Source organism: Aureobasidium pullulans, assembly GCF_000721785.1.
Source record: "Aureobasidium pullulans EXF-150 unplaced genomic scaffold scaffold_17, whole genome shotgun sequence".
In the NCBI taxonomy this organism is placed as follows: domain Eukaryota; kingdom Fungi; phylum Ascomycota; class Dothideomycetes; order Dothideales; family Saccotheciaceae; genus Aureobasidium; species Aureobasidium pullulans.
Window position 1 is genome coordinate 163336 of NW_021941037.1, and position 26170 is coordinate 189505.

Consider the following 26170-nt stretch of genomic DNA (forward strand, 5'->3'; position numbering starts at 1 on the left):
ACAAATTCTGGCGTACCTGCCTTCTCACAGCCACAACTTCTGGCCACTCAAATCTGCGTGTCGCGTTGGCGCCTTGCGTCGCGTCGTTCCTTCCACTTCACCTTCAGCGCAGCTCTCGAGTCTCACTGCCACAGGCAATAGTTTGTTCATACCTTTAGCCGTCTTGCGGCCGAACCTATCATTATTCTCTTTGGAGAGGATACGTTTTGTCGCCGGACCGCTTCAAGTAGATGCAAATCGTTGTTGGTGTTCACGCCGATGCTACCGAGCTTCTTCTTCGCTCACCTCATTTCTTCTTTGTTACCAGAGTCAGGGCTGCTCATTTTCGCTGAAAGCCCGGGTGGGAGGGTTTCCTGATTCATTCAGGGGTTCTCCATATCTGCTTACCGTATCTAAAAGCACTCTTCCTTGTTACAGGCATGCCAGCTGCTGCGAGCGACGTCTGGAGGTCGCGTCGGGCCGCTTTCATCCAGAACCCTGCCCTTGACCATGGCTGCGCCTGCCAGGTTCGCTTCCTCCACGACAGCAGTAGAGGCGAAGCATCCGTATCACTGCAGTATGCTGCGAATCTTGCCGAAGTTACTGTTAACCCACGACACATCGTTCTATTCATCCGCCCATCACTCGTCGAGTCGTGTAGGATAGTTGAAGAAGAGGCATTGTCGCCGTACTTGTTGCAATATATACCTTCTACCTCTGTCTCTGGCCCCACCGATGTCTTGACTGTTGCTCTTACTCTTAGATCTCATGGTGCTTTGCACTACCCGAAGGAGCTTACAAGCGTCCGTGCCGACCCAACTGAGGTTGACCTGGCATCATTCGCCGAAATATGTCAAGCAACGACTATATACCTCCACTTCGCTAAGGCTCAATTTGATGATCAAGAGAAGACACGGTTACAACATCTGGTGAATGGTCTCGACAATGGAGGTCTGTCGGCGCCGCCACTGAACCTTGGCCGAGAGGATCGCGGCAGAGGCTTGCAAGAAGGTACATGGGAGGTATTCAGCCCAAAAGCTTCTACTTCCAGCCACGCTCAAGCATCATCTGTGCTGGGCAAAAGATCAAGACAAGGTAAGACACATCTTCGAGCTTTCCGTCGGCATTACAAGTCTACGCGAGTGTTGTCGCAATGCAGCAAGCGTTTCTGATGACATGTCTGACCACCGAGTGCCTGCCTGAGGTAGCCATGTCTTCGGGGTCTCAGTGAATACGGGTGTCGTCGTCACAAGCCTTAAGCTGTTTTATGGCTGGAACTCAATTATCTTGGCTCTGTAGATGCTAATGTCCACTACCAGCCTCTGTATCTTCTCCTGCTGAACCTTCAAAACGACTTGAAGCACATCACTATACGACTCCGCCTCCCTATTCCCCTACCGATATCGACACTCTAACGCCTACCACCAAGTCCATCAGTCCAAACTATATACGTCCCACTGTCTTCACATTACCCCCCTATCGCAGGAATCCGGTGTCCTCAAGCAGTGATGCCCAGATATCTCTCCTTGCTAACATGCTTGCGACTGTACCTCAGCACGTGCTTCGCGAAGCAATCATTCAGTCTGGTCACCAAGCTCTGCTCGGTATGTCAGGTACCCTCAAGCCAAAAGCTGAGGTACCCTGTGTGAAGGTCGCCTCGCCCCGAGCCAGCCGTCTCTCTAGCCCTCGCCTTCGTTCCCTAGTCAAAGATGTATTCACGGCAGAATTCGAGACTCGACTCAAGTATCTCGTCGAGTCTGGCCTACCTCTCCATACCAAGGACGCCATCGAAAAAATCATGGACGAATACCACAATCAATTCCACATCGACTGCGAAGCCGCGGAAGCTGCGATCCAAGAGAAGGTCGAAGATGCCTCTTTGGAGGTGAAGATGGCACTCGATGATGGCATGAGAGAGATTGAAGAGCTGATCGAGGAGCATATCCAGAAGCTGGCAGACGGATATGAGACCATCGATGGTAAGGCTGAACACGAACTTGATAACCTCAGGTGCTGGTTTGTCAAATTCGCTCGTACTTTGTTCTTCGAGAAACGATCAGGGAACAGCCCGGTGAGGCATACAGCAAGATGTACTTCTATATAGACACGATCAACGAACATTCGTCTCTGGATGATGACCCATTCAAGGGGCAAGGCTTCTGTCATCGTGTTGTTAAACCATCCTGCTCGACCATGTTTTCATTGATGGTTGCGTGGCCCAATGGCAAGGCGCTTGACTACGAATCAAGAGATTCCAGGTTCGACCCCTGGCGTGATCACTCTTTTGCCTGTCTGTGTGAAGAAATGGAAACTTCTTTCGGTTTGCTCGGAGAATTTTTTCGGTCGGCTTGGAGAAGCACAGACTTCGTTGTCGGTTGCACTTACCACCGAAATTCTGCCCGCTTCTCCAGCTCCTCCAGGGAACCATCAGTCATTGTGCATACCAATATTCTATAAACAGACCTTAAGGTTCGCTTCTGATTCTTGATACAGTACAAGTAGGCTTGTAACTTCCAATGATTTGTTTTCCTGCGCATGGCTGGGATCAAGCAATCAGAGCCTCGCGGCTGGCGTAGCGAATCTCCAAGCCATCATGATCGGGCTCAGCTGAAGAGCAAGCGCCGACCTCAAGCCCTCCGCAACTTCCCCGATTCGCTACAAACCACTCCTTCTTCCCTTCTACTATATTTCTATCTCACCAGAGAGAGCCTAGAATCGTGATCACAGCTCCTTGCGATCACAGCCCCTTTTACCACTCGTGTGTTTGGGTGCGTCCCAGCGGTTCATGTCAATAGACGAAAACGAAACCCGGGGCCGCGCGCGAACCTTCCTGACTACAGCACAAGCTACCTTTTTTTCTCTTATCGCTGCCGCTTTTCTTGGAAGGAGAAGTCTATTTCTCTCTCTCTCTCCTTCCAGGCCGCCGCCACAAAATCAATACTATGGGTTTTTGCGCTTCTCGCGCTTGCTTACGTGTAGGGCCGCAAATCCCCAGATACTCCAGTTCAGCCAATGTCTTTCCCTACAGGGCGTGTTGTGCGAGGGTGGAGTTTTGAAATTTTGCGTCCCTGACAAGGCTGGATTATTATGCGCTTGGCGCTTCCTTCTGCGATCGCAAATGGTCTTGACTCTTGGTCGCGGCTCGTCTCTGCAGACTTGCTTCTTTGCGCATTGGTATGGGATTTCTTGGTCTTTTTGATCGTCATCTGACGTCTTCTTTGGAGCGGGTGTTCCTGCATGTATGATGCGTGCTGGCCCAGCTTTTCACGAGTTGGTACCTGCACATCCGGCATCTACCCTACTCTGATTGTTTATTTGCACCACAAGTGATCTTCTTGATCACCGCATCACTCCATCGCTGCATCGCACAACTTACAAGAGGGTTCTCTTTCTCTCGCGCACACATCTTGGCCCAGACCGCGCGTCCGAAGTTTCTTGGACATATTCTTATAAATGCACCAAGGTATCCGTAACTTAACCTTTCTTGCAGCAACAGGGCTTTTTCGGTGCTCGTGCCCCTTGGTCCATCCGCTTGGGGGGAAAGGAATAAGGTATTTGGGTACCGCACCCTTGTATACTAAGCCCGAAATAGCTTCGGCTGGGCCATTTCACACTATTGAAATCTGTGACCTATGGCACTTTTATGTGTCACTGTGTTGCAAGGGGTGGGAAAGTGTTGGTTGCTGGCAGGAAATCCTTGGTGGCTAACGACTGTCGTGATGGCAGACAACTCCGCAAAAGTGGATGCAAGGTGTTTTATGCCGTCCCGTTTGAAGGATTTCGATAAATTTGTGATGGTGATGGGTTGGTTGCTTTCAGCTGTGGTTTTGCTGGAAGGATCGATCGCGATGGGAGATGGAAATTGCGACAGATGTATGAAGTGGGTGGGCTCACGGACGTTCAGCTCCTGTCATCCCGCATAGCGATGTTGGGGATTCTCTTCGCCTACATCTTGTTTGTATGCCAAAAGTCTGTGCTTCGAAGGGATACGAGATGCAGTCTATTCTCCATTCCAAATCAATCTTATCAGAGATTTTGCACGATGCTTTGTCTAGCAGGAAAATGGAGGGGAGATCAGATATGAAAGTCGGGTCAGGGTGACAAGTCTGACAAGCACTAAAACCGCATTTTCGCGATTACCATGGCGACTATGAGCTTGTGTGCTTCTGTACTTCTTCAGGTCGATGGTCGTATCCAATTTCAGGAGGACATTAAGCCCTGAGCTTGTGGCACCAACATAGCTGTTGTCAGAGATGAAAATCGCTTTTCCGAGATGCATTTTTTGAAACGCGAATAAAAAGTGTGCAGCTCACACTCAATTCACTACATGTCTCAAAGTTAACGACAAGCTCGCTAGGAAGAGCCTACAGCTTTGCCAATCAATTATTCGGCGTCAGTTTCGACTTTTAGCCATATCTTAGCTCTATGGGATCTGGAAAATGGGCATCGAGGATGGGGGCCTCGACAGACAGGGTCACACGGGCAGCAACAGCCAAGAGGACAGGGTATCATGCTCAACATTCCACCATGTCGATCACAAAAAATCGTGATATCAAAGCGCATAGGAAACTCGGAAATGAACATGTATAGATGAAGACAACTCAAGTAAGAAGTCTATATTCACCGAATATCACAAGTCTGACAAAACGCGTCGACACGTCTGACTTGTGTCACGACATCCAGGCAGCAGTCGCGCTAATCCTTCAAGAAACGATTCATCACACAAGTTGAACCCCTAAGCATACTCCATTCAAAGCTTCAAGAAACCATCGCCGCATAAAACCGTTTCACCATGGGACTTCTAGACTAAATGCTTCTCCTCGAGCCTCTCCACTGCACAGCAGACGAGATCATGCAACAAGGAGCCAGAAACCCTACAGCCGTCCAGAGATACCTCGACTATCTCTCTCGTGGCTGAATCGGCCAAGCGCTAATCGAAAGATACACATATGGAGAATCTCCCGATACACCTCAAGGAATGCTGCAGACCAATGGCATCATCGATGGAAAATTCGTCGACTGGTTGAAACCTGTCAAGGATGAGATCAAGGATGATCTACGGGAGATTCTTGAAGGTGGCTATGAAGACATGATTGCAGTCGAACGAGATATATATGAAAAGGCGATGGAAGACAGCAATGATCCTGGAAAAGAGCTTTTGAGCGAGCTGGTCGAGATGATTGATAAAGGTCTTCAGGTACGACGGCCTGCTGATAAGAGTGACCGACCAGCCTTGCTAATCTGGAGACAGAGTATGCCCAAGATCCTGGTGACAATCAACACGTTGCAAGGCAAGGAGATCGCATCCTCGATTGAGCTGAAATGGTCCTACGGACTGGAAGACGCGATTACTCGGCTGAGTACAAAAGTCCTCGAGAAGGAAATCGTTGGTACGGAGATCAAAAAGTCTGGTCGCGACTTCCATATCTTGTATCAAGTTGATGATGCAGCGGAAGACTCTGTAATTCTAGCTTTGGTGGAGGAAATGAGAGAATGGCGTTGAAAAGATGGCTTGGATGCATGGATAATCGGAACAGTCACCGCCTTCTCAAATTAACCGGTGGCAATCAATAGGAGATCCAAGGAAATATGTGTGATGGCATGATGTTAAGCGGAAAGGCGGCACTTTTTTACATTGACATGAATACAGCCACTTTCCAGATACCTATCTCTGACACATGGGGGAGAAGCATGTTTCAAGCTACTCAGAGATGGAATCCCAACTTCCCGTCCATCGAAGCAGTGCGAGAGCGTAGAAGATCCGTGGTTCGGAGCAGAAGAAGGATATAGGAATTCCGTTCTGCTCATCATGTGACAGCATCGTGCATGGATGCGGCAGTGCTACACAGCCCAGTCTTGTTTGATTGAAGAGAGAACGAAGTGCCCCTTAACACAAACCATGCACCTGCCTTAGCAAAGGGCAAGGAGCAGCAGATCACTCATTGCCATGGAGATATGAGTTTGGTAGTATACCACCGCACCTGCGCAGGAAAGTTTTGTCGCGCAGCTCTTTGAAGAGGAGAGATGGCAACGATATCCTAGAGTAAATCGAAACGGCGCGGGAGCGTCCATCAGTCAGGTTGGTGGCGTGTGGAGAGAAGATAGGTTCTCCTTGGGCCGGAAAAAAATCTAGGGAAGGGCACGAAGGTGTGAATTCCCACGAACACAAGTGAGCTGCGAAAGGGCATGCGCAAAAAAGCGGGAGTGCTACAACGCCGACTACCTTTGGAGGAAGTTTGGGGAATTGTTCGGCGTAATACACATGTCTGTGATAGAAAGGGCAAGGACGGCAAATCATTCGCTGCTTCCAAGACAAGCCCTTGCTTGAATACCATCGCAAGGGCGCGGAAGTGTTTGGTGGTACAGGTGTGTGGTCAGGGGAAAGCCTCAATCAAGCTGCGCTGCAGTCACCTCTGCGATTACATGGACAGCGTGTTGTCAGGGTGCGCATGTATCCATTAAGCGCTCCTGATGCGAGTGGCTCCGCCAACTTCCTTGCCAACCTTTGCATTAACTGATGGAAGAAGGAAAGGCTATCTCAGCGATAGAAGACTTTTGTAGTAGCTTGAGGGTTTCGAGCTCCTTCACTGACCTCAAAGCATGTTTTTTTCGCCCCCAAGAGAGTTTGTGCTGACATGAAGAGAGGTGAGAGATCTACACTGTACTTTAGAGGAATTGTATGTGATTATCTCAAGTGAGTAAGACGCATCAAGTCGTTGGCGATATCCACAGCAAATCCTTCGTCATTGATATCTCTCTCATCAAGCACGATCTTGATGCCTGTATCTTGGAGCCCAGATGTCAAGGTCTCAATTAGTGCATCATCAGCATCTCGATTCTCGAATGCCGCTCCTGGTGTGGCGATCATACTGACACCACCCTTTGGTAAAGTGATTTGAACCATGCTGGGGTCAGCGGCAAAGCGTTTGACTTTGTCTACGATGAAGTCGCCAATAGCCTTACACTCGTCCTTCGTCGTCCGCATCAAGGTCACAGTGGGATTATGTTCGAAGAGCTTCCGTTGTTGATACTTCTCCGGGACTGTTGCCTTGGGCCCAAAGTTGACCATGTCGGTAGCCCCGAGAGAGATGATGGTTGGAATGCCCGCCTTCAAGGCTGCTTCGAGGCGGTCAGGTCCAGCACTCATGTTTCCGCCCATGAGAAGATCACAAATTTCTGTCGTAGTCACGTCGAGCACGGCATCAAGGCGACCTTCAGCTATCAAGCGCTCCATTGCCTTGCCTCCATGTCCTGTGGCGTGAAAGACATATGTTTCGACCGGATGATTTGATTCGAGATGTTCGCGAATCTTGTCGACGCACGGAGTCGTGACACCAAACATGGTGATTCCGACTCGCAGTTTCTGGCGATCCTTGGTCGTCTCGAATTGCTGTAGTAGCTGTTGTTCGTACGCTGCGGACATGCCGGCCATGGCCGCCGCCGAGTTGTTGAGGATAGTTTTCAGGAGCTCGTTAGTGCCTGCAATGTCCACAACAGAGTACATCAGGGTCATGTCGGTCTCGCCGACGAGAGGTCCTGTATCTCCTGAAGCGACTGTACTGGCGATGAGTTTGGGTAGTCCGATCGGCAGAGTCCGCATAACAGCCGAAGCCAAACTGGTACCTCCGCTTCCTCCCGCACTGATGATACCATGGATTGGCTTTTCCTTATGTAGCTCCTCGATGCATAGAGTTGTGCAGCTAATCATGAACTTGATAGCTTCGCCGCGCGGAAGGTCCTTCAAAATATTCCTGCCGTCCTTTGGGCCGAATCTTGTGACAAGCTCATTCTGTGAAATAGTGATGGCTGTATGCTCAACAGAAGTACGACCGCAATCGATCAAGGTGATGGTTGTCTCAGGTTGGGCGAGCGATAGCAGCCGGGAGTGGAGATAGAGTATCTCCGGAAGTTTGGTGTCCAGTGTTCCTAAGAGAACTATGTGTGGCATTGTGACGGGAAAGAGGAAACGGAAGACAAAGCGATCTATCTCGAAGCCATTGAACTTGAGAAGGTCTTTGTTCGAGCGCGAGGTGATGGCGTCCTTGTCGCGTCGGAGGAGAGGTGCGGGGAGGTTGGTGATGTTCATGCAAGGTTGCGTCATGATGATCGGCAGCTTGACTTCGAGTCCTGAACAGCTTCCTCCTTCCATATTCTTTTCTCTCCCAACCAGAGTCGAGCAAACAACCTGAAGCCTCCAAGGAATCATCATGGCACCTCCAACAGATCGCAAGCAAATTCTTGACAACTTCCGCAAGCAGATCGATGCCGGAAAGCCTATCGTCGGAGCAGGTGCGGGCATCGGCCTTTCTGCCAAGTCGATTGAAGCAGGCGGCGGCGACCTAATCATCATCTACAATAGCGGACGCTTCCGAATGGCGGGTCGAGGGTCTTTGGCAGGACTCATGCCTTTCAGCAATGCCAATGATGTCGTTGTTGATATGGCCAAAGAAGTGCTGCCTATCGTGGAGCACACCCCCGTCATAGCCGGAGTATGTGGCACCGACCCTTTCAAGGACATGCCTCGATTCTTGTCACAACTCCGCGACTTGGGCTTCGCTGGTATTCAGAATTTTCCTACTGTGGGCTTGATCGATGGCCAGTTTCGTGCGAACCTCGAGGAGACCGGCATGGGTTACGACAAAGAAGTCGAGATGGTACGACTGGCTGCCGAGATGGGTATCCTGACAACACCCTACGTCTTCAACGTCGAGGAAGCCAAGGCCATGGCTGGTGCTGGAGCCGATGTTGTTGTCGCACATATGGGCCTTACAACCAGCGGCACGATAGGCGCTCAGACTGGCAAATCTCTGGAAGACTGCGTCAAGGACGTACAAGCCATCAAGGATGCGGCTACCGAAGTCAAGAAAGACATTATTGTGCTCTGCCATGGCGGACCTATCGCAAAACCGGAAGATGCGAGGTTCGTTCTGGAGAGAGTCAAGGGTTTGCACGGCTTCTTCGGCGCCAGCTCGATGGAGCGCCTACCAGTCGAAGACGCAATCAAGAGTGTGACGGCAGAATTCAAGGACATCGCAGTACAAAAAGCGTAAGGAAGCCTGGTCGAGATGTCAGGCACATGCCAACTCTTTGCACCCGCCCACGTCGGGCTTGCTCAAATCTGCCATGAGGCCGGCCACCATAGAATCTACGAATCATCAAGTACACAACCCAACTCACGAAGTTTTGTGCTCTCAATGAACGACTGTAGTGTCGATGTCGGCGATAGCCGTCTCCTATGACAGTTGTGCGCTTCGATTTGCGCAAGTTATGACGGCTGATTGGAAGCTCCTCCGGTCACGAGACCAATATCTGCTTCCGCGCCGCTGTAATGCCTCGGCCCTCGAGTAAAGCACTTATACAGGCCAGCTCTTAGATACGCCAATATCCACCAACAGTACGAGCGCAAGCTATCAAGGCGCTCCTAGCTCCCACTCCAAGACACAATGGGGGACAACGAACTATCAAAGCGCTGGAAACGTCCCAAGAAACGGACCACTCCTGTTTTGGAAAAGATTCTCGTCCGGAACTTCAATGGGAGCTGCGCCGAAATTCAGAGATCCCCAGCAGAATCAGCTCAGGCCAATCTTGAGGACGCTCTCACCAGGTATGGTGGATGCTTGATCAAGCAGCTACGCGAAGAGAGCTTCTTGCCCGAAAATGGGTTCTTCCGCATGAATGACATCGTTGAAGTGGGAGGAGCTGAATTGAAGCTGAGCGATGGCAATCGGTTCCTGCCTAGCACTCAGATAAGGTTTCTCGGCTCTTACTTCCCTGCCATCATTATCAAGGTCGTTACCGCCAACCGATACCACAAAGTACTGGAAGAAACACGTCGGGCTATGCTTACCATGCTTGGCAAAATCCGCGTCGCTATCGTCATCAAAATCGAGAAAGCTCCTCCGAGAGCGGCTGAGCCATCGGGCACGTCAATCGACAGCACCAACGCCAGAAGCACAACAACTCCGGAGGACGAGAGGTTGTCGATGAATGACCGCATCACGGTGAAACTACTCCAGCTCTTCCACACGAGCGGTAGCCAGCTGGTGCAACTGCATATTTCCAAAGAAGAAGTGTTTCCGAAGATCCCGGATACTGTGTTCATTCTCACTTGGGCCGACATCTGTCCGGATCCCTGGCCGTACAAAGACGTATCACCCCCCCTCGCTCAATTCCCGCTCAGGGCTCTCCATGATCTTGCGCTGAGCTACAGGATCAACGGTACACCCTACAGAGGTCGCCCACGTAACATGGACCACGTCTCTCTCCCCGATGTGGAATTTCATGAGATAGATTACACGAGGCCTCCACGACCATGCATACCCTCGCAAATGCAACCTCCACCCGGCTTACCACCGCGGTCTCAGCCTAGCTCATCATCGCAGTTTGCATCTACATCACCATCGCGTACTCCCCCTAGCTCAGCGTTACAGTCGCAGCTCCCATCTGGTCTACCAAGGCACATTCCACTAAGTCCGCTGTCGCAAGTTCGCAACAACTAGTGCTCAAGAACCGAACAATATCTTTACTGCACCCGTGCACGTCCATCGAAGCCTCGAATATCCTTCTGGTCTTGTGGATGAGATGATGTGGATGAATAATTGGTCAGAGGATCATCGTGATAAGACACACAAAATACTCAATACATTTCAACAATTGCGGCAGAATATGACATGCCATCCCAGCTCTCTATACAACATAAAATCGAATCATTCTTGCTTTGTGCCAATGCCACCATCAGCCCCTCTCCTTACAGCCCTATTGAGTGAAAGCGGATATTCATCACTACCCTCTATTACAACATACTCGTTCAATATCATCGCATCAGCGCGCAAGTAACATTCGCCGCCACATCTGCTGGTAGGAGATCATGCACATTAAAAATCCACTACGCAGACCTCTGCGATCCTGTGTGTAGCCTGTACAAACTGGAGTATCTGATCATGGTGCAAACATCACGTGCTGGATCACTCGGAATTGAAATTGATGCTGATCAGAGTGCACGTCATAGGTGTGCAGTGGAAAAGTACAAAGCACGAGTAGAGGTAAAGTGGAGATGACAAATACTGAGCAGACCTTTCAGCCTCGCTATTCAACTCGACAATTTCTGATCTGAGCAAGAGAGTTCAGAGGGGCAACCAGCTTGAACCTGTAGATGGTCTTGTGTCAACTTCGTAATCTAGACATGATGAGCAAACGTTGCACAAGGCCTTGGGAAAAACGGAATCAGATCAAGAAGGCCTTGGGAAAAATGGAATCAGATCAAGCTGGACATTGTCAAATTCTTGTATTATGTTCTTCCACAAGCTGCACGAAATTGTTTATATGTTCCATCACTAAAGTCTCTTCAGATGTTCTGAGATTGCTTGTCAAAATCCCATGGAGGGCATCCACTTCTTCAGAGCATCAACCATCTGCATTGGACGAGCATTGTAGAAAGCATACAACCTCGGCGACAACTTGACAGACCGATCAGGAACGTTCCAAACCTCAAAATCTTGCTCCGGCTCTTTCCCTCCTCTTTTGTCTTTGCCCAGCTCTGCGATGGGGGCCAGAGGAATCTCGCAAGATGGTACCGGCAGGTTTGCATGCGGCCAGGGCGCTGGTGTCAAGTCCTTCCACTCGAAGAGGACGGTCTCCATGCTATTGGAAGAGATCTCGAGGTTGTCATACACACCCTGCAGGACGTGTGTTTCGCCGTCTTCGGACTCGTAGAGCTTCAAGACGGTAACGGTGACTTTGTCGGCTTGGATAAGACCTTCAATGGCCTCTACCTCGGTTCGCTGGCCCTTGTGGAGAGAGATGAGGATGGCGCAGCGGAGACGACCATTTGTTTGCATCATAGCGGTGATTAGCTGCTTGAGTCTCTTCTCGTAGATGTCGCTCCAGCAGATGTTGAAGATAATGGCCGGCACTTCGGCTCCGAGGAAGGAAATATGTGCATCGGGCTCGTAGACTGTGCCGTCGTTGAGGTGGAGTTTATGAGTACCCTCGACTAGATTGCCAGTTGGAAATAGGTCGTTCGGGAGGAAGTTGTTTGCGTGTAGTTGCGCATGGACCGAGCTGCAGTAGCTTTTGAGGGAGTCGCGTAGTCTCGAGGGTGTTTGATAATTATCGGAGCAATTGCTGGCCGTGCGAGAAAGAGGTGTGTGAGCAATCTTGTCGAGCGTGGGGTACGAGCCTGGCATCTTTCGGGGAGAGTCGGCGACGGAACTGCTCTCGGTGGAGTCTTCAGGGTTGTCAGAGAGGTCCTCTGAGTCTGATGGAGCACAAGAAGTAGATGGACCAGATGCCTCACGGGACCAAGGCTGCTCTTCCAGGGTGACGTTGTCCGATGGGGAGTCCAGAGTTTCGGCAGAGGAAGAGTCGGCCTTTCCAACATCGTCCACGACACCCCTAGCGATGTCCTTCGGTTCTTCTTCTTTTACGGCATTCTTCGATGAGGCCTTCGATTTGCGGCTTCTTCTCTTCGTCTTCTTAGTAGCTTGCTGGCGTAGCAGACCTTCGTCATGGAGAGAGATAACTTCGGTGCGCTGGTGGAAATCATGGTGGCAGCCTCTGAGGTACGAAAAATATGCGACTTGATGCGATGGAGATATCGAGCTCTGGGAGAGAAAATCCGGAGCTGCGAGATATTGTTGAATCAGTGACTTGGAAAGAAAGCGTCATGAGATTTGTATTGAAGGTCATCGAAGCGTATAAGCAGTCGAAGTGACTCAGTCATCCAGATGAGGCTGTTTGCGGTTGTTGATGGAAAATGTAGCTTCAGACGTAGATTGCATTGTAAAGTTACGACGTCTCAGAATGTGGAGAAGAATCGTGTCGCAATGTGCCGTTATGGCGTGTTCGTTATGTTGTCTTGAGAGGCAGGCACGTTCGTCGTCGGGATTCGCGGTCAAGTCTACCTTCTCCATCAGACGAAAACACAACCACGTCCAAGCAATCTTACCCGACACTCTCGATCAATCCTCGTGTTACGTTACAAATCACACTGCGTAGTGGTAAATATAAGCAATGTTCGTCGGTCCATGGAGATCTTACATCAGTCCTCGATGGTGCCTAAACATCGTCTCGGGTACACTACCGAGTCAGAGGGCTTCAATTAAGTGACCGGATCCAGAGCATGCTATCAAAATGCGACGTGCTTTTTGGAACGTCCTCGCTGTCCGCTGAGAGCATCAACATACGGATTTCTCAGTGGGCAACGGACATGTATCGTCAAAGAAACGACTCTCTGCATTTGCACACATCAACCTGAGAGTAGCGGCATGATGAAGTGGTATAGGCGTGCTCAACAGGAAAGAGTAGAGATTGTAGAGCTCCCGTAAACAGCACCATCTACCAGAAATGTAGATCAAGATGTAACATTGAACTACTATCAAGTTTGTCGATCAAGTGCTGGAATCCAGATACAACATCTCTGGCTCTCGATAATTCCAAAGAGATCCCAAAGCAGCACTGTCTGGTAGTATTGCTTATTAGATGCAAGATACGATTGCTATTGAGCTCGTTGTCCACTGAGAGAGAAGGGTTGAATGCAAAGGTTCCTGCTTTCGGCGGACCTGCGGAGTACTGCAAAAACACTATGCATTTGGATGAGGGTTGCTCCGGGGTGGCTCGATGCTGGAGAAGTCCTGCTAGCTCACGGCCGGGGTAGTGAAGAGACGTGAGAGTAGGTCAGTGAAAGTTCGAAAGACGTGTTCCATGTCTCGTTGTCGTGGGGCTGCGCGCTGCTTCGTTACCACTCTCTACCAACGCTTGATCACCCTCTTGTTTTTCGACAATCCAACAACACAACCAATCCTTCTCTTCACACGTCAAAATCAACACCAAGAACAATAATCAAGATGTCTGCTCGTTTCGACAGATACAAGCATCACAATAGGCAAGTAGAATTCCAAACGCATGTGCGCGCACTCGACTAATTAACGCCAGAATCTTCGCACTATTCCCCACAAGCGATGACTACAAGAGCTCTGTGGAGGCTAGTGTTTGGTACAAGACCATCGAAGACTACCAGTGCCATCGTGCATTCATCATGGAGTACAAGATCAAGACTCTGTTCAAGCAGCAGCAGGACTTGATCAACGTCCTCACCAAGCCCAACAAATTCCTCATCGTCGAGGAATACCAACTCACCAGACCCTGCAGAGTTGCTGCTATGGTCATGCAGGTTTGCGTCAACGTTGCTGCCATGAAGAAGGTGATCCCTCCTGTCGGAGTGGATGAGGATGAGTTTGAAAACGGTGTGCTCTGCCGCCCCTACGTCCTCATGATCTTCCCCGACCAGGATATCGACCCCAGCATTCCTATGGACGTTGCTACTCTCTCACACTGGACTCACGTCGAGTTCTCGACCCCCGACATCAGTGTGGACTTCCCCGGCGACGAGGCCTTCCGCATGCTCAACACTGAGGTGATCTTCTCCAGCATGAAGAAGCTCAAGAAATTCGTTGGTCAGAAAGCTATCGATCTTTCCCGCGTCCAGCGTATCATCATCGACGAACCTCTCCACTTCGACAAGCCTGGCTTCGAGAGCTTTGCCATGCTTCTTCGTCACCCCGAGTTGAATCCCAATGTCGATCTTGCCATCGTTGGCCACTCATTCACCGAGTTCACCGATGAAAACATCAAGGAAATCACCGACAACAACCTTCCCTCTATGCGCCCTCACACCGTTGAGAGCCGCAAGGCCTCCGAGGCCGAGTGGGACGCTTATGGCAGATCCCTCTGAACAACCAAGCAAGCACCGTAAGAAGCGCCGACCCATCCCAACACGCTCGAAACACACTGACAACCATTAGGAATGAAAACTTTATTGCATGTGCATAAACAAGGAAAAGGAGGACTGTGTTCCAGGAGAATACGCCTTCCATCGGAAAGCAAAGGAAAGATGAGCTATGGGTGTGCACGTTGAATGTTATTCGAAGAGAACTCGCCTTTTATCAGAAAGCAAAGGAGGTGTAGGCTTGGGATTGGGGATTGGTAGTTGGAACTGGTTTCCGGCACCATGGCTCAGAGATGCAATAGCATCTTTACCTCGTCAATACCATCATTGCCTCTGTCGTCTCCAAGCTCCTCGTCTATTGCCCGTCCAGAAATGTTATCGCACGGAGGAGTCAGAAGCAACTATTCTGAAAGCATGTCGCCGCTTGAAAGACTTTCATTGTCTTCCTTTGTGTCTTTGTTCACACTTTCCCTCGCTGCCTTTGAGCCTTTGTCCGCATCGTCGCTTCCGCAGACATCATCACTGTTCAAGCTAATTGTAGGAAACGTTCGCCTGACCAGCCTGGATTTCTCTGCCCGTGTCCACGCCACGCTCTAGCTCTCCTCATGCGACAGAATGATTGCAAGGTAGGAGATCCACAAGCGTCGAGCAGGACGTGAAGTTGGAAATCGAGAGATGGCCGGTATCGGTGCCCCGCCCCAGGCCTGGTATGGCCGCCACTGCTCGCTCACGAGCCCAGATTGCCTTCGCACCAGGAGAGATGACGGCTCAAGACCCATGCTGACCATCTTGTCAGAGCTTGAGCATCTACTACAGCTCGCATCAGATTGGTCTTGATTAGTCAAACAGCTGTCACCTGGCCAGGACCGATTATGAGCTGGCGCGAAAAAAGCCGAGCGTCGCTCAAGCCGTGGGCGCAAGTAATCACTCCACGAAGCAGCTCCAAAGCGAAGCCTGTCGAGAATACCGACTCCTCACCTTTCTCTCCTTGCTCATACACTCGAGGTGTTTTTTGGCGACCGCCAATCAGGTGCGATAGGAACGAGCGGGCCGAGTATCTGTGGACACATTCCACGGACTCGCCGAATCGCAATGCATTCCCGAGCGACCACATCCGACGTTGCCGAAAACACTACGGACTGAGGGCTGACTTATATAAACCTCCAGAGGGCGCTCTTTGGTATCCGCTCTACTTCTGGAGAATTTTGGGCGGCAGCTCCAAAGTAAAGCCGACTAGGAAGCGAGTTCATGAGCAGACTTGTTGTCGACGAGGTGCACGGCAGTCCTGCCAGGGCGCCCCTGTCCAGCACACTCCTAGCCAATTAGCATACGATTATATCGCTAGTCACAGCATTCGCGGGTACCTCTGGTCGAGAGACGTTGCTGACAAAGACAAGTCACAACATTGCCAAGATGGCCTCAAGAATTTACCACCTGCAGATAACCCCGTCCCAGGACAATCACACGGTTGCTACAACGAAAGACTACCGCGACGAAGGAATGCATCGCGATTATCTGACCCTTGACGAGTCAGGAGCGTCTAAGATGCAGAGGTAGCGATATGGCCTTCCTATTCTGGCACTCGCTCAAGCTTGCACCCGCACGAACAAGCAAGGGAGGGATTCAGCTTCGACCCGCCATCAATAATCTCTCGAGTTTACCGCCCAGACTCTCATGGACATCCAGAAACGACACACTCATACTCAATCGGCCCACTACTTTGGAGGTAAGAGCAGCGAAGCAGGGTGCAGTTGTGTATATCCTTGTGGCGTTTCGAGAGCGGGAGCGCGTGGTGCAGATGCGGGTTGTCTCTCTTAGAGAAAGAACGAAGGTCTGCCTCGGCTTCCTGTTGATGCATTCCTCTATCTCTACAACTGCAACGTCACTGATCCGTCAAGCAAACATAGCCAATTTTCTATGACTCGCAGGCCCAGCACAATGCCAAGGGTAGACCCGATAGATCGGCCATGTTGGTACAACCCTTCAATATGGCGGAATGCAGAGCCGCACTTGGGGTATTCATCATATTCCAATACAAAGCATCTTCGCTCTTTCCCTACTATGGTGTTTGGTGCTTGCCTGCGTATCCGTGTGGTGAGAACATGTTGCGAAACTTTCCTTCCCTCTTGGGACTTTTCTGTCTTTTCCGAGCGAGCATCGCGCAATCATCTTCCGACGAGACCGCCAGTCAATCATCAAGCGTATGCACTTCTTCGACTGGCCAGTACGCCATCTATACATCAGACTCGTCAACATATCTTATTCAAGATGGCCATAGAACGCCACAGGCCGTTTCGTCATGTCCGGCGGGCCCAACTTCAACGGTACTTGAGTTCTCAACTGTCTGGCAAACTAACAATATTTCTACTGTGTATAGGTCCTCGACATATTACGTCTCCAATCTTTCCACAATCGCATGCGCTTCGAGCAGTAACGCCACTGCTCCCTTTGAATGCCCTGCACCGGCCACGGTGACCATACCCGCATCGGCATCGACAGCCATCTTAAACACCTTCAAGCAGACGAGCATTTCGACCGTCTTCCAAGAAGGCCCATGCCCATCTAATGCCAGTACCCCGGTAACGATAACCTCCGTCCTGTCCGACAACGAGCCATGCCCGACTTGTTCATCGAATGCGAGCGTTCCGTCGACAGTGACATCCTTCCTCCCTACCAACCAGACACAGCTCTTTTGTCCTTCCGAGACCGGTACAGATCTCTCCCTTTGGCTCTCAAGCCAGTCAGTCAGTTGTTCGCCTCTCGCCAACGTATCTATCGTGGTCACGTCGAGCATATCTGGCTCTCTCGTGAGCTCAGTGATCTACGGCACGGCTCTTTGTCCGGTCATCTTCGAATCTTCTCCAAGGTCTGGCTCTGCCTTGACCGTCGGATCAGACTTTTCAGGCAGCATTTCAACTCTTTATGAAAGCGCCAGCTGTCAGACTGTTAGCACGCTGCCTCCAATTACGACCTCGATCTACTTGTCTGAATCCAGTTGTACGAATTCAACAGTTTTCTCCAATGTATACCAGAGCGGTACCCCTGCTAGCTTAGCTCCTGGCAACTCAAGCTGTCCGACATGCCCCTCGGGCGTTCTCACAGTGACCAGCTCAGGGACCGTGACAACCGTCTTTGCAAGCGCCGCGAGCTGTACTGCAGCAGCCAACGCAAGCACCATCACTCTGAGCCAGAGCTTTGTGTCCACCATATTTACTCGAGATCCTGCGTGCAGTTTTATCAACTCCTCCTCGGCGATGGGTATGAATACGATTATCTCTGCCACTCGGTTCACGACAGTCTATGGGCCGGATGTGACCGTCACGATGCCTGGCTCTTCCACCACGCTGTCATCAGATCCTTACTGCGACACTTGCCCTGACGAGTGCTACATGGACTTTGATGATGATGGCGTACCCGATGCTCAAACACAAGCCTCGACGAATTTTACGTCTCTTGTCTCACAAGCCAGCTCTTCTACTTCCGCTATCGCAGCGAATTCAACAGCACCCGTTCCTCCTCCGGTCGTGATTGCGGATAATAGTTTCGAGAATGGCACTGGCAATCCTCTTAACAGCTCTGCCTCAAGTCCTGCAGTCATCGCCGAGATTGCTCAAAGCAACGACAGTTCTCCTCTGACTGCGCAGAGTGGAGACAGCTATTTGTGAGTGATCTTTCGCCGGGTTCTCCAAAAGCCAATATTGACTCGTTCACTCCAGGTTATTGACCTTCAATGATGGGTCTGCTGCGAAGCTCTTCCGTCGCCAGTCAGCCGCCCAGCCGCTCATGTACAATGCCACTCAGTACTTCGCAACAATCGCAGGCGATACCTACAACTTGAGTGCCTATGCTCAGCAAGCCCAGAACGGGCCCAACCCTCCCGATTGTTCCATTCGTCTCTGCGTCTATGACTCCTGCAGCAGTCCCGCTCCTCTACGCACTCGAATTTACCAGCAATACTACTATCTCTTCTCGGCGACTTCAGACGATGATTCAGCTCTAGCAACCTTCAGCATAACTTGTGTTGGCAACGCCTATGTGGCTCTCGACAGCATCGCCATCGTGGACATCCCGCCTCCATCAGACGGATCAGCTCCACCTTCCGACGGCTCGACACCTCCGTCTTCCGGGGCCTCTGCGACGGCGGCAGGTTCTGATGGTGGCTCAGTCTCATCGAGTACACTGTCTGATGGCAGCGTTCGAACGGTGACAAGAACAATTGTGCGGACGAGGACCACGTCCGCAATCGTCTATACGGCAGTTTACTACACCACAACCCAGTACATCACCTCGACATACCGAAGCGACAATACCTATACCACCGATCGGCCCACCACAGTAGTTTCAACTGCCTTTGCTACCGCCACATCTGTCCAGAACCTGACCGTTTCTGCGATAGTGACTTCCATCAGTAAGTTGAAGACATCTGCTCTTGCTTCTTCTCATTTCCCTTTGCCCGAGATTTCATTCCTTGCAAAGACCTTGAACTAGCTCTTGGATCGCGCCTCGGCCTCCCGGAACCGTGGAGTATCCATCAGACCCTCTGCGAAATTTCATGATGTCCTCAAGGGTTGGAGCTCTGTCCTTTGAGAGTGAGGTCTCTCTGAGCTCTCATTGGAAGTCTCCTGCAACCTGGAAACACCCATGCATGTCGATAGCAAGATCGTATCCTGTGATTTGGCAGATTATCTCTGTCCCTGACGACCACGCTGGCAAGTCGAGAATCTCAATGTACATCTGCTAACCAGTGCATCTTCTAGCTACCATCACATACACTGCAACCTACAGCCAAGTGAGCACGGCTTACGAAACTGCGACTGCAACTCAAACGCAGATTCAAACCACCTCTTTTCAACCGTATACCACTTTTATAACCTCAACAATCACATCCATCATCTATCCAGAACCCAGCACGTACATCATAAGCGCAAGTCCCATCGTCACCACTATCTACTCAACTTTAATTGAAACATCCTTTCTCTTGCAGCCGACGACGATTATCGAATCCAGAATCATCACACTTGAACCGCAGAACATCACCCGGACTGAAACCACCAGTCTTGCCCCCTACACAACTACTTTTGTATCTAGCTATCTTACAACGCTCTTTTTCACGCAGACTGGCCCGACTATAATCTCAATATTACCAGCCTCGACGGAACTCACGACGATCATCAGCAGGGAAGCACCAGTCACCCAGACTATCTATTCAGTCCTGCCTGCATCTACTATTATTTCGATTGTGAATGTTCCACCAGAAACTCAGTCCATAGCTGGCCCAACTACGACTGAACATCGATTGTCTCTTGTGACAACCACATTGCCTCCCTCGACTCTTACGACTGTCCAGACCATCATCTCGACACAAGCCGGGACCAACTTCACGTTCTACTCAACTTATCAAACGATTCTACCCGCATCCACTCTGGTGCTGACTGAGACTTTGGCTGCGAGTACGATATCTGTTTTTGGTCCCACAGTCACAGGCCCGACTGAGACTCGGACGTCAATCTCAGTTGTCTTAAGCACTGTAATTACAACATTGCCGGCGAGCAGCATCACTTTTACGACGATTAGCCTCAGCGTCCAGCCCGCCAGCAGCTTTACAGAGACTCGCGTCGTGATCTCCACTGCTCCTGGAACCACTATCTATTACACCAGGTGAGTTTTTTTTTTAGCATTGATTCATGCTTCTTGCACCTAATGCTCAGATGTTGCATAAGCAAAGAGCTTCTGCTGACTATTGCTCGCTTTAAGTACTTATATCACGACTGCAGCGCCCGTTACAATCACGGCGACCAGCCTGTCCGTGTCAATTCAACCAGCATCTTCGTTTACCACCGTTATAACTGCAACACTTCCTCAGGCCACTGTCACGTCACTCAGCGTACAGCCGCAGGCAACAGTGACAACGCTTAGTGTTCAGCCGCAAGCGACGGTCACGTCACTCAGCATACAGCCGCAAGCAACAGTAACAACGCTGAGTGTTCAGCCGCAAGCAACAGTGACAACACTGAGTGTTCAGCCCCAAGCAACAGTGACGGTACGTACAAACAAGATTCCAAATCGTACTCCTGATTTGGGAAGCCTCATGTTGGAGTGCTGCTTCTTGAAAGGCAGTACTTACCTTGAAACTTCCAGATCTGAGCATGATCTCTGAGCTCATGAGAGGCATGAGAGGCATCAGTGCAAAGTCAAGAAAGACTCGTGATATGTAGAAAAAATGTTTGGATCATTGCTAATTCGTGATTTGGCTCTAGACAACAAGTATTCCGATTGCATCTACCGTCACGTCAATCTCCGTCTACCTAACGACGCTGATATCTACCTATCTGACAACAGCTCCCGCTAGTAGTATCACATATACCAGCATCAGCACGAGCGTCATACGAGAGACTTTTACCACAACCTCGACAGTGATCAGTAGCGCCCCAGGACAAACCAGCACCTACTTGACGTAAGCATGATGAACCCCTATCCTCCGAGAACATGACAGACCTTTCCCTCCAAGAGCTTATGCAATTGAATGTTGTGCTGCTTCGGCACTGAATCCCTTCTAACAGACTTTGGGTGTTTTCAACTGGCCCACTCGTCTGGTCGACCTTTCTAATGGGTCTGCCTTGCTCGAGGCTCCCATGAGTTGCATAATTCGCTCGTTGACTTTCTCACGTAATCCTCAAAGCCTCAGCGCGACTTTTGTACGGCCGAACCTCTCAAGAAGATGAGTGAGCTGGTTTGAAAAAGCACTTGATGACTTGAGAGAGCTGAGCCGAGCAGCTGACGCCTCCTAAACCATGTTGAGCGAACTTGGCTGACTTAGGCGTTTCAGAACCTTTTTGACCACGGTCTACAGCACAACCACGTCTGTCACCCTATCCATCTCAACGCAACCTGCTTCCACATTTACGACAACGCAGAGCCTGATCCTTACTGCAACTGTGTAAGTGGATCTCGAGATCGTGCAGGCAGGAATATTCATATTCGAAATGTGATCACGATATATTCAAATGAGTAACATGCTAATACATATTCCCAGCACCTCAACTGCTCCGCCGCCTCCAGCGAGCACGGGAATCATGTGAGGAAAGCTGTAAATCGCGTCAAAATAAGCATACTGACAAGAATTCTCCAGAACCACGACATTCACGAGTTATGCAGCAACACCGTCTCCAGTTACAGTGTAAGCTTCAGCTGCAAGACCTGTATTCTAAGCGTTGAGATACTAATATCACCATTTAGCGTCTTAATAACCACTTCGGTTGTCTACGCTGCAACACCCTTACCGCTAACTTCGACTGTCTACGTAGCAACACCCTCACCATCTACCTTAACAGTCTATATAGCTACTCCTTCTCCCTTAACTTAGTAAGACGTTCTACGTCTTTTAGGTGCGAAACCTGCTAATTAGATCTTCTGAGGACTACGACCTCTACAGTCTATACAGTAACACTATCTCTAGTTATAGTGTAAGCTTTAGCTGCGAGACCTGTTCTGTAAGCATTAAAATACTAAAATCACCATTTAGCGTCTCTATAACCACTTCGACGATTTATGCTATAACACCCTCGCCGCTAACCTCGACTGTTTATGCGGTAACACCCTCGCCATCTACCTTAATAGTCTATGTAGCTACTCCTTCTCCCTTAACTTAGTAAGACGTTCTACGTCTTTTAGGTGCGAAACCTGCTAATTAGATCTTCTTAGGACTACGACCTCTATAGTCTATGTAGCAACACCATCTCCAGTCACAGTGTAAGTAATACTCGCGATGAATTGTTTGAATGAGCGATGGAAGCTAAATTAATCTTCTAGCATCTTAACGACCACTTCGACGATTTCCGTTTATGCAGCTACCCCAGTTCCCTTAACCTCAACTCAGTAAGTTATGTCCAAACTAAGTCCAGCTCAGGTTGATATACACCGCAATAATGGCTTCTTGGGTCCATCGCAGATGGAAAAGTAGACAGTCTACTTTTGATCTCGCCTGGGCTTAATGACGATTCATCTTGTCTATTCGATATGTAGAATGATACGCTAATTGAACTTTGGTAGGACTACCACAATAGTGAGCTCGTTCACAGCGACACAGACGACTACTGCTCCAGCACCGCCTCCCAACACTGTGTAAGTGATGTTCTTATCCAGTCTCATAACAATTGGTTGCAGGGTTGCTGATATTGTGCCATAGGACTGCGACGACCACTGCTCCAGCGCCGCCTCCCAATACTGTGTAAGATGACTGTCCAACCTGCCCGAAAGCAATTGGTCGGAGCGGATGCTGAAATTATTTGCTAGAACTGCGACGAGCACAATCTATGGCCCCACTCCAGCACCAATAACTTCAACTCAGACCTTGTGAGTATTGTATTTTTCCAGTGCAAAATTTGACGGGCCAGAAATCACTTGTCTGATTTTCTGTTCTGGACCAATCTGCAACGGAGGTGAAAGCATGGGCTAACGAAATTGCAGGACTACCACAAGTACTACAACTCAAGGTAAGATTGTTCGAACCTCAATAACCAGCGCAGTCCGCAAAGATATTCCGGTGGAGCCAGCACGCCTCCTCTTATCGTCTGCAATGAGATTCGAACTCGGAAACATTCTTGCAAAAAAAGACCCTCGATCTGGCTATGAAGAGATAACATTTGCTGACCTGCATATTTTCTAGTGGTCACTGTGACATCGACAGCGCCGGCTGTGTAAGTCGTTTCTGATCATCTCGTCTGTCGCTAGAGAGGCTAGCAGGACGGAAGATACTTAGCAATAGTTGTTTACGATAACTAATTGATTTCTTCTCACAGAACGACCACTGCGCCCGCACCTCCTGCTAGCACTGTAACAACTACTGCACCAGCACCTCCAGCAAGTACTGTGACGGTTACGGTGACACCAGTAAGTTTAGGCCGTTCTAATTTCTAGCTTGTGTCTAATGCTTATGAAAGCGTTAGTCCTCTATTACGAGCGTGACAGCTGCAAGTCCAGCAGCGCAAGGAGCAGTGAGTTGATTCTCCTCTATGACTCAACCTAGACCAGCCTTATGACCGAGAATACTAACTGTATCATTTCAGACTACTGGCTCCCGAACAACGACACCAGTGGTAGGCTGACCGTTAAAGAAAAGACACCGCCAAATTTTCGCTAACTCTTCCCAAAGTCAACAACAGCAGCTCCCACAGTCGCTCTATCGTCCCCTACTACAATCATAAGCTCAGCTGCAAACCATGACGACGAAATCGTTGCCCGTGTCGTGCCCTTCGCAATTTCCATCTGCGGCTTCTCCTCCAACAATCTCACCATAAGCACCAATGGTGTTCTCGGCTTTGGCATAACTAGTTCCTACCAGCCTGCCGCTCTTCCACAATACACAGCTCTCTCCCCCACCGGCTACGCCGTCATACCATTCTGGGCCGATCTCTACATTGCTCAAGGAACATCCCAAGGAATCTACTATCAAGTTGATGGTACAGCGGGCTCACGGATTATGACTTTTGAATACTACGCGACATACTACAACAAGACAGCCAACTATTATCATTTCCAGATTCTGTTCTACGAAAACAACCCAAACTCTTTCACATTCAAGTATCTGAATGTTACGGACAACGGAGTCAATGCCGTGGTTGGGTATCAATGTCAACCAAGTAAGCAAAAGCCCGCTGCCATAGCTTCGAAGAGCAGACGCTGACGTTTCTCAGACTCCAAATTCAAGCAGTACTCGGCCAAACAAGCTATCATCACCGGAGGTTTACAAGTGGACTACAGTTATAGCGCAGACACTTTCACCTCTGGTAGAGTGCCAAGTCGAGTTGCAATGATTGGCCCAATGATTGATTTCGTCAATCGCATTGTCGACAATGTGTCGAGTTCATGGCGAGCAGCGACCTCTTGGATGCGGGATAAACCTTCGAGTACGCCGTCGAACGAGGTCTACGCCCCAAAGCCGTCAGTGACCTTTGAGGCAAATGTTGAGGATAGCATCAACCGGAGGTGGGCAGGTGGATACGGTCGCCGAGGGAATTCCTCAACCTTAGCCTAGTTTCCTTTGTGGTGTGTTCCCTTTGTCATCCACTCTTTCATGATATCTCAGAAATGCCATGTTTCATTTCTCACAACATTCCGATTTGCTGGTGTCTTCACTCTACCGCAAGTATGTAGTCCAGACCGTTTGGGTTCACCTGTAATAACAGTCAAGCATGCGGGTGTCACAGACTTGGAAGTGAAGATGTTCATTTTCACTCAACCTCCACTTTCACATCCTTGTCTGGAACCTTCCGTCGCGAAGAGCAGGCGCCGCACAGCTATATAAACCCTTGAATTCCCCCACTCCCTTTCTCTTTTCTTCTTCGGCGTCAAGGGGCAGACAGTAAAATGCCTGTTCACTGGTCTTGCCCCTTGGCGTCCAATTGCCTTGGCCTTCTGCTGCGCGTACACGAACACTATGTTGCGCGCCCTCTCGCCTTCTCGCTCTCGATCTTCCCTCACATCACAACATCGAGACCAAACATCGCCTCAAGTTCAGTCCACTCACAACATGTCTTCCTCCCCCAACGGCATGACATACCTCCAGGTTTGTGTTGATCCCTTCTTGATGTGGGTGTGCTATTTTCTGACAGATCTTCGCAGCGCCTGGCCGCAAGGCGCATTGCTGAAGGCCGCGATGCCAGTGTCCACTTTGAATGTGTGCCTCCCCCGGGCATGTCCGTCAACATGGCTCGTGTCTACCGCGACAAGCCCCCCGCCCAATTAAGTGAACGATTGTTGTGCTGTTTTGATCAGCAGCTGATTTTGTGCAGGCCCCAGTCGTCGGAATGCCTGGCAAGACCGATCCCGCCGCCAGTTCTGCTGCCCCTGCCTCTGTCGCCCCTGAATCTGCCGCCTCCAACTCAGCTGGCCCTGAAGTCCAGCCCGAAGCCCAGTCTGCCTCCATCCAAGCCTTGATCGGTGCCATTCAAGAGCACACCACCGCTCTCGACCGCAACACCGCCGCGCTTGACCGCGCAGCTGGCCTGTGGCCCTGAACAGGGAACACGCCACTGCGTGTGTCTGCATGGTAGGGTTGTAGAACGACCTGCGTGCGCGATACAACACTAGATAGCCAGGGCCGCTCGATTGAATTGTAATTTTTCACATCATCAATATTTTCCATGCCGAATCGTGACCACTTCTGTATTCGTGACGTCCGATCGACATCATAATGCAGCATGATCATCATTATCTGCCAAGCTCAGATGATGCCCGCGATCGGAGCTATGTGGGCAATTAACGAGAGCAACAAACCGCCTCCGCTACTTCCTGCTTTTAGGGCATACACAAAGTCGTCCCTCCACCCTATACGCAGTTGTAACCGTGTGAAATCTTGAAACTTTTGATTTGGTCGATTTCACCAGCGACAGCGGAAATGTCGTCGTCTCAACGATTTCTCGACTTATGGTTCATATGTTTGTGATGTTACCCTTCGCTCTTTCTTAT

General features: G+C 50.1%; 8 protein-coding genes across 8 annotated transcripts; 6 read left to right on the top strand and 2 right to left on the bottom strand.

The window, feature by feature from the left end:
* Positions 1–109: 109 nt before the first annotated feature.
* M438DRAFT_367596 (uncharacterized protein) lies at positions 110–5664 on the top strand. The gene is made up of 4 exons (XM_029907972.1): positions 110–1074; positions 1299–1958; positions 4908–5176; positions 5231–5664. Exons 1-4 carry the CDS (start codon positions 420–422, stop codon positions 5480–5482), a joined length of 1836 nt encoding a protein of 611 aa, XP_029757891.1. The 5' UTR covers positions 110–419; the 3' UTR covers positions 5483–5664.
* Positions 5665–6440: 776 nt separating this feature from the next.
* M438DRAFT_301900 (UPF0261 domain-containing protein) lies at positions 6441–8009 on the bottom strand. The gene has a single exon (XM_029902113.1). It carries the CDS (start codon positions 7925–7927, stop codon positions 6665–6667), a length of 1263 nt encoding a protein of 420 aa, XP_029757892.1. The 5' UTR covers positions 7928–8009; the 3' UTR covers positions 6441–6664.
* A 177-nt stretch (positions 8010–8186) lies between these two features.
* On the top strand, positions 8187–9029 carry M438DRAFT_278993 (uncharacterized protein; the record flags this gene model as incomplete). Its single annotated transcript, XM_029901050.1, has 1 exon — positions 8187–9029. One exon carries the CDS (start codon positions 8187–8189, stop codon positions 9027–9029), a length of 843 nt encoding a protein of 280 aa, XP_029757893.1.
* A 159-nt stretch (positions 9030–9188) lies between these two features.
* On the top strand, positions 9189–10547 carry M438DRAFT_69345 (uncharacterized protein). Its single transcript, XM_029910263.1, has one exon. The coding sequence runs from the start codon at positions 9423–9425 to the stop codon at positions 10476–10478; it is 1056 nt and encodes a 351-aa protein (XP_029757894.1). The 5' UTR covers positions 9189–9422; the 3' UTR covers positions 10479–10547.
* A 798-nt stretch (positions 10548–11345) lies between these two features.
* Positions 11346–12523, bottom strand: M438DRAFT_367600 (uncharacterized protein; the record flags this gene model as incomplete). The annotated part of the gene is made up of 2 exons (XM_029907973.1): positions 11346–12422; positions 12479–12523. The coding sequence occupies 2 exons, from the start codon at positions 12521–12523 to the stop codon at positions 11346–11348; spliced, it is 1122 nt and encodes a 373-aa protein (XP_029757895.1).
* A 1491-nt stretch (positions 12524–14014) lies between these two features.
* Positions 14015–14710, top strand: M438DRAFT_407750 (uncharacterized protein; the record flags this gene model as incomplete). The annotated part of the gene is made up of 1 exon (XM_029909916.1): positions 14015–14710. The coding sequence occupies one exon, from the start codon at positions 14015–14017 to the stop codon at positions 14708–14710; it is 696 nt and encodes a 231-aa protein (XP_029757896.1).
* Positions 14711–18027: 3317 nt separating this feature from the next.
* On the top strand, positions 18028–24737 carry M438DRAFT_337684 (uncharacterized protein; the record flags this gene model as incomplete). The annotated part of the gene is made up of 15 exons (XM_029904024.1): positions 18028–18365; positions 18421–19112; positions 20479–20744; positions 21531–21641; positions 21738–21779; positions 21834–21881; positions 22754–22825; positions 22890–22931; positions 22997–23056; positions 23171–23196; positions 23503–23593; positions 23650–23697; positions 23770–23799; positions 23856–24342; positions 24397–24737. 15 exons carry the CDS (start codon positions 18028–18030, stop codon positions 24735–24737), a joined length of 2694 nt encoding a protein of 897 aa, XP_029757897.1.
* A 320-nt stretch (positions 24738–25057) lies between these two features.
* On the top strand, positions 25058–25805 carry M438DRAFT_347807 (uncharacterized protein). The gene is made up of 2 exons (XM_029905988.1): positions 25058–25268; positions 25325–25805. The coding sequence occupies exon 2, from the start codon at positions 25510–25512 to the stop codon at positions 25717–25719; it is 210 nt and encodes a 69-aa protein (XP_029757898.1). The 5' UTR covers positions 25058–25268; positions 25325–25509; the 3' UTR covers positions 25720–25805.
* The last annotated feature ends 365 nt before the right edge of the window (positions 25806–26170 follow it).